Source organism: Pecten maximus, chromosome 14 (assembly GCF_902652985.1).
Source record: "Pecten maximus chromosome 14, xPecMax1.1, whole genome shotgun sequence".
Taxonomy (NCBI): Eukaryota; Metazoa; Mollusca; class Bivalvia; order Pectinida; family Pectinidae; genus Pecten; species Pecten maximus.
In genome coordinates, this window is record NC_047028.1 from 37,274,667 (window position 1) to 37,294,371 (window position 19,705).

Genomic DNA, 19,705 nt, shown 5'->3' on the forward strand with positions numbered 1-19,705 from the left:
CTTCTATTTCTGCTGTGTTTATGTAAATTTCAGTTTTTATTTCTGAATATATAATGAGTCTATACACTTAGGATATAAGATTTGATGACGTCATAGCCAATCACTGATGAAGATAAATTATAGTGAATGGAAAAAAACAATGCATGCTCACTGCACGATGGGATCACAGTGAATTCTCAGAGCATGTCTCAAGTTTGAAACCTTTTCGGACATTAATGCTACGAATGATGACAATATCTCGCTCTCATATGCTGAGAAAAATGTTATTTAGTATCTGACAAAGCTAGAACATGTCTTTAGCTTCACGTTAAGCTTTCAAACCACTCAGCATTGCATGTAATAAGTGTCACCCTTTTTGTCACTGATGGACGAGGCTTCACGGGGACTCGGGCGGGTGGGTGGATACTACCAACGAAAACATACAGGGTCATAGGAGTTACTCCCCTTTCATTTGAAAGTTGCGGTGCTAATTTAATGTTTTCTATACTGGCTATATGGTTAATTATACATTAAAGCTACATGTGTGATTCGTGTTAGAGTTAAGGTTATATGTTACCTTACACATTATTCCTGCGATTTGTGTTAGAGTTAAGGTTATATGCTACCTTACACATTATACTCGTGATTCGGCTGGAGTTAAGGTTATATGCTACCTTTAATGTGTTTTTTGTTTGTTTTGTTTTTGTGTTGTTTATTTTTTTTACAATTTCTTTTTTTTAAACTTAAGTAAGCTACATGTACCTGTCACTTTTAAAGTTACAATACCTGTTATTCGATAAAGTTAATTAGGTTACATTTCACATTGCATCTGGGATTAGTGATAAAGCATTGCATGTAGCTACATATGTATTTTTAACCTAATAAAACATTGTATTTCACCATTTCGCTCTGACTCTCTCCCGTCCCTGTGTCCCGACTCCCCGTGTCCCGAGTCCCTGTGCCCCGACTCCCCGTGTCCCGAGTCCCTGTGCCCCAACTCCCCGTGTCCTGTGTCCCGACTCCCCGTGTCCCGACTCCCCGTGTCCCGAGTCCCTGTGTCCCGACTCCCCGTGTCCTGTGTCCCGACTCCCCGTGTCCCGACTCCCCGTGTCCCGAGTCCCAGTATCCCGACTCCCTGTGTCCCGAGTCTCAGTATCCCGACTCCCTGTGTCCCGACTCCCCGTGTCCCGACTCCCCGTGTGCCGAGTCCCAGTATCCCGACTCCCTGTGTCCCGACTGCCCGTGTCCCGAGTCTCAGTATCCCGAGTCCCTGTGTAGTGAAGCACATTTTCTCGTTAAGCCTTTTAAGGATTTTTTCTTGTATCCTTTGTTTGGTTTGCATGTCTTTTAATTTGCTTGTTAGACGACTGGGTAAGAGTGGGCCCCTATTTTCATGTAGATTTTGCCAACCTTCCTCCTACAGTCGAGCCTGACGACAATGGCGAGACAGACAACGGAGGACAGGGATGCGAGTACGACGGAACCTCATACACCGACGGGGAAGTATTCACCTCGAATTCCACGGGAATCATACTCAACGCCGACAACCAGTGCATCAACTGTATATGTACGGTGAGTATCTTACTCGAACCGCGCCCGCGAAAATTCTAATCGTTTCGAACCCAGGGCCTTAGAACTTCAGACGGACCAAGCTACGTTACCGACCGGTCGTCAGTGTCCAGTTCATTTCAGCGTCGCGTGGAAATATTTGCTCTTTGTCAATAACCTACTCATATTTCATTTGCATGGATACAATAACGCCTGTCTTCAAACTCGGTTAATAATACTTCCGTGTGGTTGATGGTTTCTTGGATCAACCTCAAAATTACGTTATCAGATTCGGATATTGTATGACTTAAAATAAGTATAGAAATAATTTATACGGGAGCAGCCAGAGTATCATATATAATGGGCAAGTGTATAACTTAAGAGGTATACCTCACATGAAATAAACCTGTCCCTTTCCACTTCCGAATTTTCTTTCTAAATTTATGAGTCTTTTAACCAGTTCAACTAAATACAGTGTACATCGTGCTTCTCATAACCGGGGGAGCCTCGCCCACCCTGCCGGTTCCGATCGGCATTAATGATGCTAGCCATTAGTGTAAATCATGCCGAGGTTACATGTACCAAAAGTCGCACACCAGCATCTGAATCAATACTTCATCTAGGCCATTATTTCAAGAATAAATTAGAAGTTTAATGAAAGTTGGCCCTGCCGTTTTAAGTTGAACCCGCGTCAAAAGTACATCGTGGATGAACAACTTTCAACGTTGTAAACCTATGGGGCGTTATGGAGGTTGTTCCGATGAGTTTTGTACGGTGAGTTGTTTAGGGAAAACTTGTAAAACAAGCGCGTTTCTTTTATTTTAAACTGAAAGATTAACGTTTTGTTGTGTATTGTATTTTACCCATTGTCATTATGTCTGACTATCTATAGGTATTTGTGAACTCCTTCATTTCTTGATGGAGTTTGATAAAAATCAGTAGAAAGGCAGACCCTAGAAGTTAGATGTTCGTGAAATAAGGATTGAGGTTTGACCGTTTTTATAAATTTAATGACCCGTGACATCGCAATGTATACTCCGTGAACGCAGGTGCCCTGTTCACCATTTCGAAGTGGCCGAGTGTTATTTCGTATTTTGCACGAATATTTTATTGAACTGGAAAATGTTTTGTATTTTTAATGTATTTTTATGTATTATGTATTTTCTTTACAGAAGGGAGATGTATTGTGTTACTTGAAAACTTGCAACATTCCGAAGAAGTGTAAGAAATGGCTGAACCACAGTGACAATTGCTGTCCACAATGTGCAGGTAAATATCCTAACTTTGCATACTTGGTTTGTGGTGCGCAATGTGCAGGTACGATTTAAGAGCTGGTTTGATGTCAACAATGTGCAGGTAATAAGTCAGACTGGGTTTGATATCAACAATGTGCAGGTAATAATTCAGACTAGGTTTGATGTCCACAATGTGCAGGTAATAATTCAGACTGGGTTTGATATCAACAATGTGCAGGTAATAATTCAGACTGGGTTTGATATCAACAATGTGCAGGTAATAATTCAGACTGTGTTTGATATCAACAATGTGCAGGTAATAATTCAGACTGGGTTTGATGTCAACAATGTGCAGGTAAGATTTCAGGTGTTTTTCTTGATGTGGATTCACTCAATAGGGCATGCGTACCTTTTCTATTTATAGAAACTTCAATCTACGTATACGTAGTTGCTTTCTTGTTATATATAGAATCTGTTCATTGCTTTAGGCCTGCTCATTTTGTTTTGTCTGATACGCCTACTGCTGGCTAAACCAAAACAAACACGGTCAAGATTTATAAACTCTAGCCCCCTCTATAAACCACACTCTTTACAAAGAGTTGTCTTTCCTTGCATTCTCGAACGACTGCAGAGAACGACAACTCTGGGAACGAGATTGTAAAAATCGCCAGACACAAAATAAAATTCCTCACATGTCTTATCAAGCGAGGCTTAATAAAAATGTGTATTTTAACGGAATTAATTATTTGTTTGATCAAATCTAAATTTTATCAGTCATGTGATTCAGATATCGAGTCTTGACTATCAACTGACCTATTGCCGCTGGCCGAACTGGTTTTGAAAGAGCATCACTGATTGGCTGTATCATTTTAACGTGACGTATTTTAATTGCATTTACAATGGAAACTTTTCCAGTGGAACACAAATGGTTGTAAAATTTATTCAGTTTCCTCACGTGACGTAAATTTACACTTGCAGACGACGTTAACGCCTCGCTTGATGAGAACAGTTCTTCAGTAGACATCGAACAAAAAGCTGAGTACGGTAAGGGCAATAGTTCTAAATACCCGCCCACACAGTTATAACCGCCCACAACTTATAACCGCCCACAACTTATAACCGCCCACACAGTTATAACCGCCCACAACTTATAACCGCCCACAACTTATAACCGCCCACACAGTTATAACCGCCCACAACTTATAACCACCCACATACTTATAACTACCCACATACTTATAACCATCCAAATACTTATAACCGCCCACATACTTATAACCGCCCACATACTTATAACCACCCACATACTTATAACTACCCACATACTTATAACTACCCACATATTTATAACCGCCCACATACTTATAACCACCCACATACTTATAACTACCCACATACTTATAACCGCCCACATACTTATAACCACTCACATACTTATAACCACCCACATACTTATAACCACCCACATACTTATAACTACCCACACACTTATAACTACCCACATACTTATAACCACCCACATACTTATAACCGCCCACATACTTATAACCACCCACATACTTATAACTACCCAAATACTTATAACTACCCACATACTTATAACCACCCACATACTTATAACCGCCCACATAGTTATAACTACCCACATACTTATAACCGCCCACATACTTATAACTACCCACATACTTATAACTACCCACATACTTATAACCGCCCACATACTTATAACCGCCCACATACTTATAACCACCCACATACTTATAACTACCCACATACTTATAACTACCCACATATTTATAACCGCCCACATACTTATAACCACCCACATACTTATAACCGCCCTCATAACCACCCACATACTTATAACTACCCACATACTTATAACCGCCCTCATAACCACCCACATACTTATAACTACCCACATACTTATAACCGCCCTCATAACCACCCACATACTTATAACTACCCACATACTTATAACTACCCACATACTTATAACTACCCACATACTTATAACCGCCCACGTACTTATAACTACCCACATACTTATAACCGCCCTCATAACCACCCACATACTTATAACTACCCACATACTTATAACTACCCACATACTTATAACTACCCACATACTTATAACCGCCCTCATAACCACCCACATACTTATAACCGCTCACATACTTATAACTACCCACATACTTATAACCACCCACATACTTATAACCACCCACATACTTATAACTACCCACATACTTATAACCACCCACATACTTATAACCGCCCACATACTTATAACCGCCCACATACTTATAACCGCTCACATACTTATAACCACCCACATACTTATAACTACCCACACACTTATAACTACCTACATACTTATAACCACCCACATACTTATAGCTACCTACATACTTATAACTACCCACATACTTATAACCGCCCACATACTTATAACCGCCCACATACTTATAACTACCCACATACTTATCTACCCACATACTTATAACCGCCCACATACTTATAACTACCCACATACTTATAACCGCTCACATACTTATAACTACCCACATACTTATAACCACCCACATACTTATAACCACCCACATACTTATAACTACCCACATACTTATAACTACCCACATACTTATAACCACCCACATACTGATAACCACCACACACTTATAACCAACCACATACATGTACTTATAACCACCCACATACTTATACTAACCCACACAGTTTAACTAACACACAACTTATAACTACCCACAACTTATATAACTACCCACATACTTATAACCGCCCACATACTTATAACCACCCACATACTTATAACCGCCCACATACAAAAAATGTACTTATAACCGCCCACATACTTATAACCACCCACATACTTATAACCACCCACATACTTATAACTACCCACACACTTATAACTACCCACACACTTATAACCACCCACATACTTATAACCGCTCACATACTTATAACCACCACATACTTATAACTACCCACATACTTATAACCACCACATACTTATAACCACCCACATACTTATAACCACCCACATACTAATAACCGCCCACACACTTATAACCGCCCACATACTTATAACTACCCACATACTTATAACTACCCACATACTTATAACTACCCACATACTTATAACCACCCACATACTTATAACTACCCACACACTTATAACTACCTACATACTTATAACCACCCACATACTTATAACTACCTACATACTTATAACTACCCACATACTTATAACCGCCCACATACTTATAACCGCCCACATACTTATAACTACCCACATACTTATCTACCCACATACTTATAACCGCCCACATACTTATAACTACCCACATACTTATAACTACCCACATACTTATAACTACCCACATACTTATAACCGCCAACATACTTATAACCGCCCACATAGTTATAACCGCCAACATACTTATAACCGCCCACATAACTATATCCGCCCACTTACTTATGACGCCTCCCACCTTTGCCTTGTGTTAAACACACTAACATCTTTTTATTCGCCAATTCTTTTTCGTGTTAAGCCTTTATTCATCCCATTTTCCCGTATTATCAGATTTTGTCATTCTGACTCGTCCAAGGGGAGATAACTTGTCCAAGTATTATATTTTGGCAGAGCGTATTTGAACATTTGAACTGTTGGCACATTTTCGATTTTACATTGTAATTATATTTCATAAATATCTAAATCTTTAATAAAATTCATAATTCATTGATGATATTATTCAAATATCTAGCGCCTTGTTGCACATTCGCATTCCAAGTCATTTCCCCATTAAGCTGAACAAAATTACACATAACATTTGTATCTTACATATTATAGTCATCGTATCAACCTAAAAATGAAAAGAAAATTATCATAAATAAATGAAAAGCCGACATTTTGTTTCTAGAGATAAAAATTCATTCAGCATTGTAAATTAAACTTTTTATCTAAAGTTAAAGAACAGAATATAAAGACATTAAGGAGAGGAAAATTACTCTTTTAGAAATGAAAGACTTGCTTTTAAGGTAATTCTTATCGGACACAAACTTATCATGATAGACTGAAAACAGGAATAGTCTAAAGTATGTCTTTATACAATACCATAAGTTACTTAAAAGGGCTATATTCCTTCGTTCGGACATCAGAAACATGCACAATTTCTGTTGATAAATTCTATGTCCCGACGATGATTACTAAGTATATGATTGTCTGTGCCTACATGTAATGAAAATAACGCCGAAAAGTACAAGAAAAAGGCGTATCGTATAGAAATACTTATGTCTTTGCGGTAATTAGGGATACTTCGGGTCGAATTAAGAATTTTAAGGAATTAATACTATCTTATTAAGGTAAAGATGATAACTTTTACTATTTGGAAAAAAATACAAGTACATATTTTTTCCAATAATTTTAATTTTGACGACCTGAACTTGATTCAAATGAAGGAATGCCCCTTTATACCTGGAAAAAATACATATTTTCCAGTATGTTTAATTTTGACGACCTGAACTTGATTCAAATGAAGGAATGCCCCTTTATACCTGGAAAAAATACATATTTTCCAGTATGTTTAATTTTGACGACCTGAACTTGATTCAAATGAAGGAATGCCCCTTTATACCTGGAAAAAATACATATTTTCCAGTATGTTTAATTTTGACGACCTGAACTTGATTCAAATGAAGGAATGCCCCTTTATACCTGGAAAAAATACATATTTCCCAGTATGTTTAATTTTGACGACCTGAACTTGATTCAAATGAAGGAATGCCCCTTTATACCTGGAAAAAATACATATTTTCCAGTATGTTTAATTTTGACGACCTGAACTCGATTCAAATGAAGGAATGCCCCTTTATACCTGGAAAAAATACATATTTTCCAGTATGTTTAATTTTGACGACCTGAACTTGATTCAAATGAAGGAATGCCCCTTTATACCTGGAAAAAATACATATTTTCCAGTATGTTTAATTTTGACGACCTGAACTCGATTCAAATGAAGGAATGCCCCTTTATACCTGGAAAAAATACATATTTTCCAGTAAGTTTAATTTTGACGACCTGAACTCGATTCAAACGAAGGAATGCCCCTTTAAATATACTTCTTATCGGACACATACTTACTATGGGTGTAGATTGAAAACAGGAATTGTCTGCTGTAAATCTTTATTACCATAAATTACTTAACTCTAGTAGCTTCTAATTTCATCTTTTAATTTTAATGAGAGAAATTTTAAAGAAATTTTGTCGTGTTCCGCTATTTTATTTTGTATGTAACCTCCTGCCCTATATCATTCCTAGGACAATGTTAATGTTTTGTTTGTTTTCATTCATTTTCTTTATTTGTTTATGTCACGTGCTGTTTTACACGACAGAGGGACACTTAAACATTTCTTACAGTTATACCTATATTTGTTGTATATATCCATACTTTCGGGACAAACGCTGTCCGACATTACGTACTGTCATTTCCTTAAAAAAATATCAGCGTTCCATCTTTTACAGTATTTCATATTGAACTGTGACGTAAGATATGCTGAAATAGATAAATCTGATTGGACCAGGTGTTTTGTGGGTTGATTTGGTTACTGAAAACCTCTGATCCTGCAGTGTGCGTTGTTATTTATCTATCTATTTAATTATTTGTTTATTTTGCGCATGGTTGCTTGCAGCGCTTTTTTTTTTGCACGCGAGTTGTTCATTTTGCAAGTTAAGACACGTGGGATGTTATTTGAAACTATGACACTGCATTTTTACTGTTACAGATTGTTTGGACTCGGAGGGTGCAATTCACGAGAATGGTTCGGAATGGCGACCCCAAGTATCGAACTGCGTCACGTGCTCCTGTCTGGTGAGCATAGTATTTCTCTGCGCATGTCTTCCTCATTTCCTGGTCGAGGCGACAAGCTTCGTCTGTCGTCGTCCGCCGTCCGCCTTGGGCCATTAAACTTTTACCCATGAGAAAAGAGGGGTGGGGCCCCAAAAGTTGAATTTTGCTGAAATTTTGCTGAAATTTTGCTGAAATTTTGCTTTAAATCCATACTCATACACTTGCGAGTAGATTACAAGCAAAGTTGGTTTGAAACATCCTGGAGAGTGAGGCTGGTGTGACCTTATAGCCCGAGTTTCGTCTGACCCTGACACCATGTCTGGTGTAGGAAATGGTGTCAGGGCCAGGGGAAACTCGGGCTAGTGTGACCTCATGGCAAGTGGGGTGAGACTCATTGGGTACGGTTCGAGTTGAAGAAAAGATAAAATCGTATTAAACATGAGGATAACCTTGAATCAGCCAGATGATGACATTGACTGGCGGTAATCAGAGATTTGGTGTAATATGTTTCCGTCAAAATCGGCCAATACTTAAGATCATTTAGTTGTCATTTGTTTCTTTTATAAAATATCATTATGTTAGAGCTGGTTGGTTGTGTCAGCGGGTCTTTTCCTCTCTTTTTTTCTCTCTGAAATTCCGAAAACAACATGAGTCTAAGAGTATAATTAAGTTCCAACTTACAGCAGTTTTACACCAATGAGGACCTACACCAGACATGGTGCCAGGGCAACAAGAAACTCGGGCTCCACGTGTATATATGTAAATCCACACATGTACATACATGTATGTAAATCCACATGTGTACACATGCATATTCACACGTGTATATCAACACACATGTACACATGTACAATGTATATCTGTACACATGTACAATGTATATCTCTCGCCGAATACATTTGTCTAGAAACCAGTAATCAAGAATATGGTTTAATAGAACAGAAAAGTGACCAGTAAATATTTGCAATGACCTCTAACCTTTGCAGAACGGGGAAATAGACTGCCAGAAACTAGCGTGCCCAGCCGACCATCTATTGCCCTGTAAGAACCCTAGACGGCGAGGAAACTCGTGCTGCAAATCATGTCGCCGGAAGAAGAAACCTAAAAATAAAAAGGTCTGCTTGAAGAACATGCGGAGAAGGAACAAAAGAAATAAAAAGAAAAACGGTTAGTTGTAAATTAGATGAATGTAGGATACATTTATGACTGGAATATTGATGGTAAGACAATAACACCAGGGGACAATGCTTAGAAGTAGATTATCAACAATATTGTAAAGGAGCATCCCTCAATCCCTCACTTCTGTAGAGGAGAATGGGGTAAACATCTGCAATAATAACAATATTAAAGAGGGGGTAGAAATGAATCTCCAATATATAGTAGAGGGAGGATAAATGAATATTCATAATAATGTAGAGGGAGGAGAAATGAATATTCATAATAATGTAGAGGGAGGAGAAATGAATATTCATAATAATGTAGAGGGAGGATAAATAAATATATATTCATAATAATGTAGAGGGAGGATAAATGAATATTCATGATAATTTAGAGTGAAAGGAAATGAATATTCATAATATTGTAGAGGAAGGGGAAATGAATATTCATAATATTGTAGAGAGAGGAGAAATGAATATTCATAATATTGTAGAGAGAGGGAAATGAATATTCATAATAATGTAGAGAGGAGAAATGAATGTTCATAATATTGTAGAGGGAGGAGAAATGAATATTCATAATATTGTAGAGAGAGGAGAAATTAATATTCATAATATTGTAGAGGCAGGGAACATGAATATTCATAATATTGTAGAGGGAGGAGAAATTAATATTCATAATATTGTAGAGGGAGGAGAAATTAATATTCATAATATTGTAGAGGGAGGAGAAATTAATATCCATAATATTGTAGAGGCAGGGAACATGAATATTCAAAATATTGTAGCGAGGGGAGAACTATTGTGACTTCATCCCATAACTTTGGTACCATTATCGATGTTTTTCTATTGTTACAGGGAAAAGGCAAAACAGAAAGAATAATCGCAAAAACAGAAACCAAGACGGACAGCCGGGGACTGGCGTGGATGTGACGTCACTTCCGTCATTAAGAGACAATATCGATATAAATAATATGACACTTCCAGAGTATTTTGGACAAATGTGCATGCCCAAGAAGCGAGACCACATAGTGTATCGGTATGTAGGTGGAAGGTATCTGTTTGTGGCATTCGACGACGTTAAGTCACACGAAGTTGAGGTTTGGCGCTGGAGACTCAAACAGAGAGGTAAGATCGCCATGTCTGTATGTCAACACTTTAAGAATTTTTTTCCCAGCATGGTGATGACCTGATAATACCAGATTATAAAAACACACTGCGTTTTTATCAAACATTGAGTCTTATAACAAAACTTAGGCAAATTTGAATTATTTAAGAACAATAAATAAAAATATAATTAATGAATTTGTGAAATTGAATCCAGATATGAAATGTGTCACAATCGTAGTAACCACAGAGACGCTCAGGTCGGACAAAATTATTAACGACTAAAAAAAACTTCTGTAAAACTCCGGGATGTCTCGAGGAATTTTCACACGTGATCATTAATTCTCTTTTTTTACAAGACTCTCTGGAAAAAAATACTTATTTACATAATTTGGAAAATTATTAAATTTCTAAATATTTCGTAACAAATTTGAACTGCCTCGTGTCAACTGAATCTGAGACCAAAGCATGTGACTCCTCTGGACAATTCTATGTACCACGTGTTGTTCCCGGTTGTCAGTCTATCACGTACCTCTGTAGAACACTTTTCTTAGAAAGTTGTATTCCTGTGAATTTAACGTTCCTTCAATTTGGTTTAAACAGTATTTTATTTGGTTCAATGAATCTTAAGACAGAACAAAAAAAAAAAAAATGATCGAGAATCCGGAAATAATTACTCACGGACTGATATTAATCCGTTTCTATTATTACTCTTCCTTCTATTTATTCGGGTAGTGTGTGACGTCAATTCACCAGCACAGAAAAACTGTAAGACCATGTCGGCAAACATCCGTTTGTCCGCCAGGGAAAAGTTTACGTACCCTTCCGACCACTTCCGGAAACAGACGACACAGGACATGATGTTTGGTTCCACAACAAAACGTGAGTACAATCACAATTGAGACTTGTGAAACATTTCGCGGTCTTTATTCCATTTGTTATTTTTATCGCGATTTCTTTGTTTCCGCTATAATTCCTTGTGAATTTTTCGCGATTCCTATGTTTTCGCTGTAACTTTGTGAAATATTCCGCCATGCCCATTTCCCGCTATAATCTTTGTGACATTTATCGCGGTGCCTTTATTTCCTTGTGAAATATTTCGAGATATCTTTTTTCCGCTATAATCCTTGTGAATGTTTTCGCGAAGCTTTTATTTACGCTGTAATTGTGAAATGTGGTGCCCTTTTTATTTCTCTATAATTTCTTGTAAATAATCCTTGTGAAATTTTTTGCGATGTCTTTATTTTCGCTATAATTCCTTGAAAAAATGTTTCGCAATGCCTGTGGAAAGCACCATGAACTATGAAAACAACAAAAGACATTATTTTTGGATTTTAAAATCCCATAATGTATTTTTCATTGTTTTTCTTATCCTGTTTATGTGCAAAAGGGAAATCTACATCTAAAGTAATGTAAATAAATATACCTGTCCTACATGTACGATTCAAACTTGATATGTCTATGTAACATGGTACTGTGTCTATTTTCAGGACAAGTGAAGGGCTTTAAGAAAAAACTGACCAAGTCGATGGCAAAGTGTTCCAGGAGAAATAGGTGTCGCGTGAGAATGGTGACGCGAGCTTTCTATAAAAACATTGAGCTCAAACATGTCGGCTATAATTGTGGCTGCTGATTGGTCAACGTGTGGGCATCAGCAAAACGTTTACAAGCGACATCTGTTCGCTAATTGGTGGATAGATTTGGAATTGTGATTGGCTGATAGAGCTACAGCTACACGGGGCGGTGATTGGCTGATAGTTACACAGTGCTGTGATTGGCTATCATGTAACTGTGATTGGCGAGTAGTGGAGGACGCTCAGATCTGTGATAAAAGATGCTTTACTGAACCACGGCGAACACAGAATAACAATGTTACAAAATGTTCTCGACATTAACGGATGGAGGTCGGTGTGACCGGGTCTGTACTAGACCGGAACTGACCAATAAGTGACCAATGATGGCCGAGTGAGGATATTAGTGTTTTGTTTTTCGATAGTTACAATATATTTATAGTTTACAGCCTCACCCTCAATAACATTGAGTAGCGTAATGTGCTAAGGCCTTCCTGGTTCACAAGTAATGCAAACTGGTTCATGTTGAGTGGTTCATGCTTCTATAAAGGACATGTACAGGATCAAACTTTGATCAAAATTTGTATAGGCCAAATGGCATATATAGATTTAATATATATATATCACGTGACTTATCCTAATGTTTATTAGTAGGATGTAGTATATTGTATATTAGTGGACGGAGAGAGCGGGTTTGTATGCAAGAAAGTCAGTTTGATTCAAAGAGGATATCCAAGGATTAAAGAAAGAAAGCATTGCTTAGCATTGGTGAATAATGTACATAGTGTGCATGTAGCAAGTGGCTACTTCGCTCGGCTTGACACGTCATTTTGTTTTCTTGATGACAGCCTGAATTGGTGACGTCATAGATTTTTGTGAATTTATGTGTTGTCTGTGCCACTAGGTACAATGAACAGACGTCTATATCATATATTAACCCAAAGAGCTGCAATGTAGAGCACCCGTTCATTATTTGTCAGCCAAACAGAAAATAGGTTGTGTATTCGACTGGAAAATGGTCGCAATGCAATACTGACATCCAGAACTGTGGTCACCTTTATAAGCCTTCGTGAACTTATCATTATGTGTTATTTAAAGCTTCCAGATCGATTTTGTCTTAACTATAAAATGATGAAAAAATCAAGATTTGTTGTTTGTTTTCCATATCTAGTTGTTTATTTCTTGTAATCCACATGAAAGTTTTTGGTGCGTGTACATTTGACCAGTAAAACTCCATTATACAGTACAATCGTGTTATACTGCCATAATTGTTTAGTTAAGCCTTGTTATTCTGCCAGCACTATACAATAACCCAATGTATACTACATATTTATACAGTAAAACCTCGTCTTATTCTACCTTTATACAGTAAAAACCGTGTTATACTGTCACCATTCGAAAGCAAAACCTTATTATACTGCCGCCATTATACAGTAAAATCTTGTTATACTACCGCCATTGTACAGCACAACCTTTTTATACTGTCACCATTATATAGTTAAACCTTGTTATACTGCCACTTTTGTACAGTAAACCTTGTTATACTGCCACCATTGTACAGTAAAACCCTGTTATACTGCCACCATTATACAGTAAAACCTTGTTATACCGCCACCATTATACAGTTAAACCTTGTTATACCGCCACCATTGTACAGTAAAACCTTGTTATACTGCCACCATTGTACAGTAAAACCTTGTTATACTGTCACCATTATACAGTAAAACCTTGTTATACTGCCACTTTTGTACAGTAAAACCTTGTTATACTACCGCCATTATACAGTAAAACCTTGTTATACCGCCACCATTATACAGTAAAACCTTGTTATACTGTCACCATTATATAGTTAAACCTTGTTATACCGCCACCATTGTACAGTAAAACCTTGTTATACTACCGCCATTGTACAGCACAACCTTTTTATACTGTCACCATTATATAGTTAAACCTTGTTATACTGTCACCGTTGTACAGTAAACCTTGTTATACTGCCACCGTTGTACAGTAAACCTTGTTATACTGCCACCATTGTACAGTAAAACCCTGTTATACTGCCACCATTAAACAGTAAAACCTTGTTATACCACCACCATTATACAGTAAAACCTTGTTATACCGCCACCATTATACAGTAAAACCTTGTTATACTGCCACTTTTGTACAGTAAAACCTTGTTATACTGCCACTTTTGTACAGTAAAACCTTGTTATACTGCCACCATTGTACAGTAAAACCTTGTTATACTGCCACCATTGTACAGTTAAACCTTGCTATACTGCCACCATTATACAGTAAAACCTTGTTATACTGCCACTTTTGTACACTAAAACCTTGTTATACTGCCACTTTTGTACAGTAAAACCTTGTTATACTGCCACTTTTGTACAGTAAAACCTTGTTATACTGCCACTTTTGTACAGTAAAACCTTGTTATACTGCCACCATTGTACAGTAAAACCTTGTTATACTGCCACTTTTGTACAGTAAAACCTTGTTATACTGCCACTTTTGTACAGTAAAACCTTGTTATACTGCCACTTTGTACAGTAAAACCTTGTTATACAGCCACCGTTATACAGTAAAACCTTGTTATACTGCCACTTTTGGTACAGTAAAACCTTGTTATACCGCCACCATTATACAGTAAAACCTTGTTATACTGCCACCATTATACAGTAAAACCTTGTTATACCGCCACTTTTGTACAGTAAAACCTTGTTATACTGCCACTTTTGTACAGTAAAACCTTGTTATACTGCCACTTTTGTACAGTAAAACCTTGTTATACAGCCACCGTTATACAGTAAAACCTTGTTATACTGCCACTTTTGGTACAGTAAAACCTTGTTATACCGCCACCATTATACAGTAAAACCTTGTCCAAAATCACTACAAATTTATTTGCTGATACTGGTCTTGTGCAAGTCATAAACTATTACTAACCACTTAGGTACGAACACTCTTAATCTAGTCATCATAAATCTCCCAAGTCACAAACTGAAGGTCACACCTGGTATTTCTGACAATAACATACTATTTGTCGATTTCAACACAGTGCCATAACGGGTACCATGCAGGCCTAGAAATTCCTCCATTTATAAACAGGTCAGTTGGAATTGTATGAAGGCTGCCTTAACCAACATAAAACAAAGTACTTTGTACAAAGCGTTACTATGTATAGCTCAGATTTATGTGAATTATTCAGATCGGGATTTATGAAATCCACCCCATAAAAACCATCAACGTTACACATATCAGAAAAATGATGCGCAAAATGCAAAAAGTCCATAAAGATACTCTGGGAACACAAAAATAATAACAGAACACAAAGTTAAAACATCTTGAGAAAATTCTTTTGCGTCGAGCATTTCTCCCCCACAGACCGAGTCAGACGTTTAAGGCTTTTGAGTCGAACATATTGGCAGTACATTGAGGGAATCATTTCTTCCCCGGAGACTGAGCCAGACGTTTAGCGGAATGCTTTCTGTCCGTGTTGATTTGTCTTTCTTAGGAAGCCGGGGGATGGCCCGGTCCGTGCTGTCATGGTTGTGTCCTTGGGCCTACCCTAATTGTTCTGGGTGACATGCGACGGGCCTCCGGTATGTTGTTCATTTTGGAAAAGAATATGTCGTCTGGTTTCGTCCATTTATTCTCGAGTCTTTATAACATCAAAAACAACTTCCGGTGATGGATGGACACAAACTACGGAACACTATACTAACACAGAACGATTACAACGTAATCTAAATCATAATACACACTTGATGGCTAATAAGATATATAGAGGTTAAGTTACACAACGAGTGGTTGTTGGATATGGAATTTATTTCACACGAGTCAGTTATTTTTGAAAAGTTACAAAAGACACGAGCTTTAGCGAGTGTCTTTTGCAACTTTAAAAAAATTACTTACGAGTGTGAAATAAATTCCATATCCAACAATCACGAGTCGTGTGACCTGTTTCTACCATAATAATAGCGGCTTGAATCAAAGGGAATCGTGGTCAAGTCAATATAATTTCACGTATGCAAATAAAGTGTACCGGTGACGTCCGGGACCCGGTGATGTGACGTCATTCGATTATTGATGACGTCAATAACAATTGCAGCTTGGGTCAAAGTTCGAATTCTTGACCAATCAAAAGACCGGAAGGTAATATACCACTAGGCTGTTCTAAAAACGAAGGAAACCATTCATTTCCACAGTCTAACGTTGTTTCAGCAGCCCTGTCATTGCAAGCGAAGCCAAATCACTTGATGTCGGCCAAGCTAGTGTGTCCTTTCGCGTGAAAATATAGTTCCATGTTTTATTAATAAAAAACAATAAAAGAACGTGTTTTTTTTTACATAATTTATATCATAAATAAAAAAAAATATTATCTGATTACATATCTTAATTCAATGTATTGTTGAAATGTTTAAATCATGATAGATCTACTTTCGGTTCGGCGACCTACTTTTGTATCATTGCGCGCGCGTGGCTATCCTACACCGGAAGCGAGGTAATACACACACAGCAAGCATGGGTGTATTTACCTGGACAGACCAGTATGATACTGGTAGGGATGAGAGAAATAGAGGTTCCCCAACGAGTGGAGATTATTTATCATTTTTATCCAACTCGAGTCTAATTTTGAAAAGACACGAGCTTTAGCGAGTGTCTTTTCAAAATTAGAAAATTAACTAACGAGAGTTTGATAAAAATGATAAACAATCGTCACGAGTAGGGGAACTTGTTTATCCCATAACTTCTTTACTTACAAATGTAAGCATGTCAAGTTCAAATTCTCCCAACGTAGCAACTAAATTCCGTGAACCAAATCACTACGGGACAAAATATAGGTCGTTATGAACGAAAACTTATCATCTATTTTAGATGCACGACTCATATCTTCTGTACTATATTTTGCTATTTCAACAAATATTTCGGAAACCAAGCTGGAATGTTGAGCAATATAGGCCTAACAGTTATTTTAGACCTAGTTTACGTTTGTCAGTGTGTTTACACGAAATCTCGTCAGTTTACTGACATGAGACAAATGTTCCAAGATGATTTTTAAATTTTTGTGTTTGGGATAAATATATTCGTAATAAAGGTAAGTGGAATGATAACAAAACTTGTGTTTATTCGTTGTGTTTTTTTTCTGGTCCGTACCGAATGACACCCAACTAAAAGGGAAGATGCCTAACAGTTACGTTAGATGGTGCGACCGTTTCATTCAAGTGACTACGATTAGAGGCAGCGATTTAACCATTTTGTATTACATTTGTTCATTGTTTTGATAATTCATTCATTGCTATCGGGATCCACTGCATATCCATAATCAAGGGGGGGGGGGGGGGGGGGGGGGGGGGGGGGGGGGGGGGGGGGTCAGTTTTAACTCGCTACTAGGCCTATAATCGATGCAATATCTCGCTTCCGTTGTCTATTTTACCATCAAATTATATTTCGTACGACTCAAACCCCAGATTAATCGACATTTCCATGAGGACACCCGGGGACCCCTCTCACCCAGTTTAATATGCTAATGTTGAGCACCAAAAAATCAACAGAACGTGTCCATGCTGATCTTTTGAAGACAGACGGCAAAAAAAAGAGAAGATAAGTGAGAGTAGTAAAAATAGTCCGTGGTCAAAGGCCAGAGGTTAGCCAATCAGATTCGTTGGAGGTCACAAATGACCAATCGGAGGCTTAGAAAGTGGTTACACACTGCGGTGTGTAAACAAAAACAATAACACACTGCTACGAATTTTATCACGTGTCATATCAGTTGTGAAACAAGCGTGGTTATGGGATAAATATATTTATCCAACAGTCGGCACATTTATACAATGGCTTGAGAGTGGAATAACACGGCGTATTGTGGTAGAAATATGTGATAAACAAACATTTGTCATACATGTATATATATAACAAAGGTTCTTTTCCCATCTATTGTTCGGGTTACCAAGTCTCTGTGAGGAATAGTATCCAATTCCTTTTTGGGGTAAAACTTTGAAAACATTTCTGGAGGGATCGTTGTATTTTATTTTTATAACGTTAACGGAAAATAAACCTCTCGTTCCAATTATAAGCTACGGACGAGTAAGTATATCCTTAGCAAAAACACGATAGCGAAGGAGCGAAAACACGATGGCAAAGAAGAGAAGAAGCAAAGTTCCATCGCTCCTTCGCCATCGTGTTTTCGTTCCTTCGCCATCGTCTTTTCGCTCCTTCGCGTTTAGGTCGAAGGAGCGATATTGGAAATTTGACCCTAACGGAACACCATAATGGGGCGTTGGAGAACGAGCGTCTGTAGTAATCTCGCTTGATTTTTACGCCAATGAATGTTTCTACCTAGATGTTTCACCTCAAGCATACGTCAGTAAATATACGTTGCTCCATAATCATGATCCGACATCGTCGGTACCTACGTGTTTAAAAAATAAAGTTATATAAGTAAAGGTTGGTAAATTTTACATGACCTTAGGGAGGCCATAATAGCAGATATTGAGTTAAGAAGTACTGAATATTAGATGTAAGTTGATCAACTTAGAAAAAAAAACCAACAGTTATACGAATAGAGAAAACATCCACGGGAACTCTTCAGCTGAAATCGTACCTGAAATAGTGTGGAGAGATACGTTTTTTTATGAGAAACAAGTACACTAAGGTTTAGATAGTAGACTACATATAGCTAGATCCCGACAATAAAAATGAAATTATGTAACACTGAGATACCACTGCTCAGGACATTTAAATGCAACATGTATTTTAAATGGGAACAAACTTTTCGGCATGAACGTTTTATATACCTATTATCCTCCGGGTATATTTATCAGAGATACAGATGCAACGGTGAAGTTTGTCCTCGGGCTAGACTGCAGCTGTGAGGTCATCCGGGTCATTCGAAGTCACCGCTGTTTGTTTTGCTAACTGCGACAGTGGTTAGGGAGAGAGCCCTACTGGACAAGGTACACATTCATATGCTGCTGCTGAAAGATAATATCTTTTCGTTGGGTAAGTAACATAGGCTATTGTTAAATGTGTCTTATTCGGGGTAGCCGTCTAATTTTCTTTTGGCCCCGGATATGACGCGACAGGTGGCGTTACCGGTCAAGATGAAGAATGGGATTGGTCAATGTAGCGGTAAATGCAAAATACAGATATGCAGTTAAAGACGAAACAAAATTAAGATTGAATGCAAGCTGAATAAGTGGATGCATCTATTCAAATGACACATTATCAAAAAT

The 19,705-nt window shown here is 37.7% G+C and overlaps 1 protein-coding gene across 4 annotated transcripts in view; it reads left to right on the forward strand.

Moving 5' to 3' along the window:
• LOC117342422 (thrombospondin-2-like) overlaps nucleotides 1–13,614 on the forward strand; it is a 38,642-nt gene extending 25,028 nt beyond the window's left edge. The window contains exons 5-12 of one of the 4 annotated variants that reach the window (XM_033904575.1): nucleotides 1,379–1,551; nucleotides 2,700–2,796; nucleotides 3,741–3,806; nucleotides 8,571–8,656; nucleotides 9,622–9,802; nucleotides 10,651–10,920; nucleotides 11,635–11,781; nucleotides 12,390–13,614. In XM_033904575.1, the coding sequence (XP_033760466.1) occupies nucleotides 1,379–1,551; nucleotides 2,700–2,796; nucleotides 3,741–3,806; nucleotides 8,571–8,656; nucleotides 9,622–9,802; nucleotides 10,651–10,920; nucleotides 11,635–11,781; nucleotides 12,390–12,532 (1,163 nt within the window). In that variant the 3' untranslated portion in view covers nucleotides 12,533–13,614. The remainder of the gene's footprint in view (nucleotides 1–1,378; nucleotides 1,552–2,699; nucleotides 2,797–3,740; nucleotides 3,807–8,570; nucleotides 8,657–9,621; nucleotides 9,803–10,650; nucleotides 10,921–11,634; nucleotides 11,782–12,389) is intronic. The other 3 variants (XM_033904576.1, XM_033904577.1, XM_033904578.1) reach the window with 3 other exon arrangements.
• Nucleotides 13,615–19,705: the final 6,091 nt, after the last annotated feature.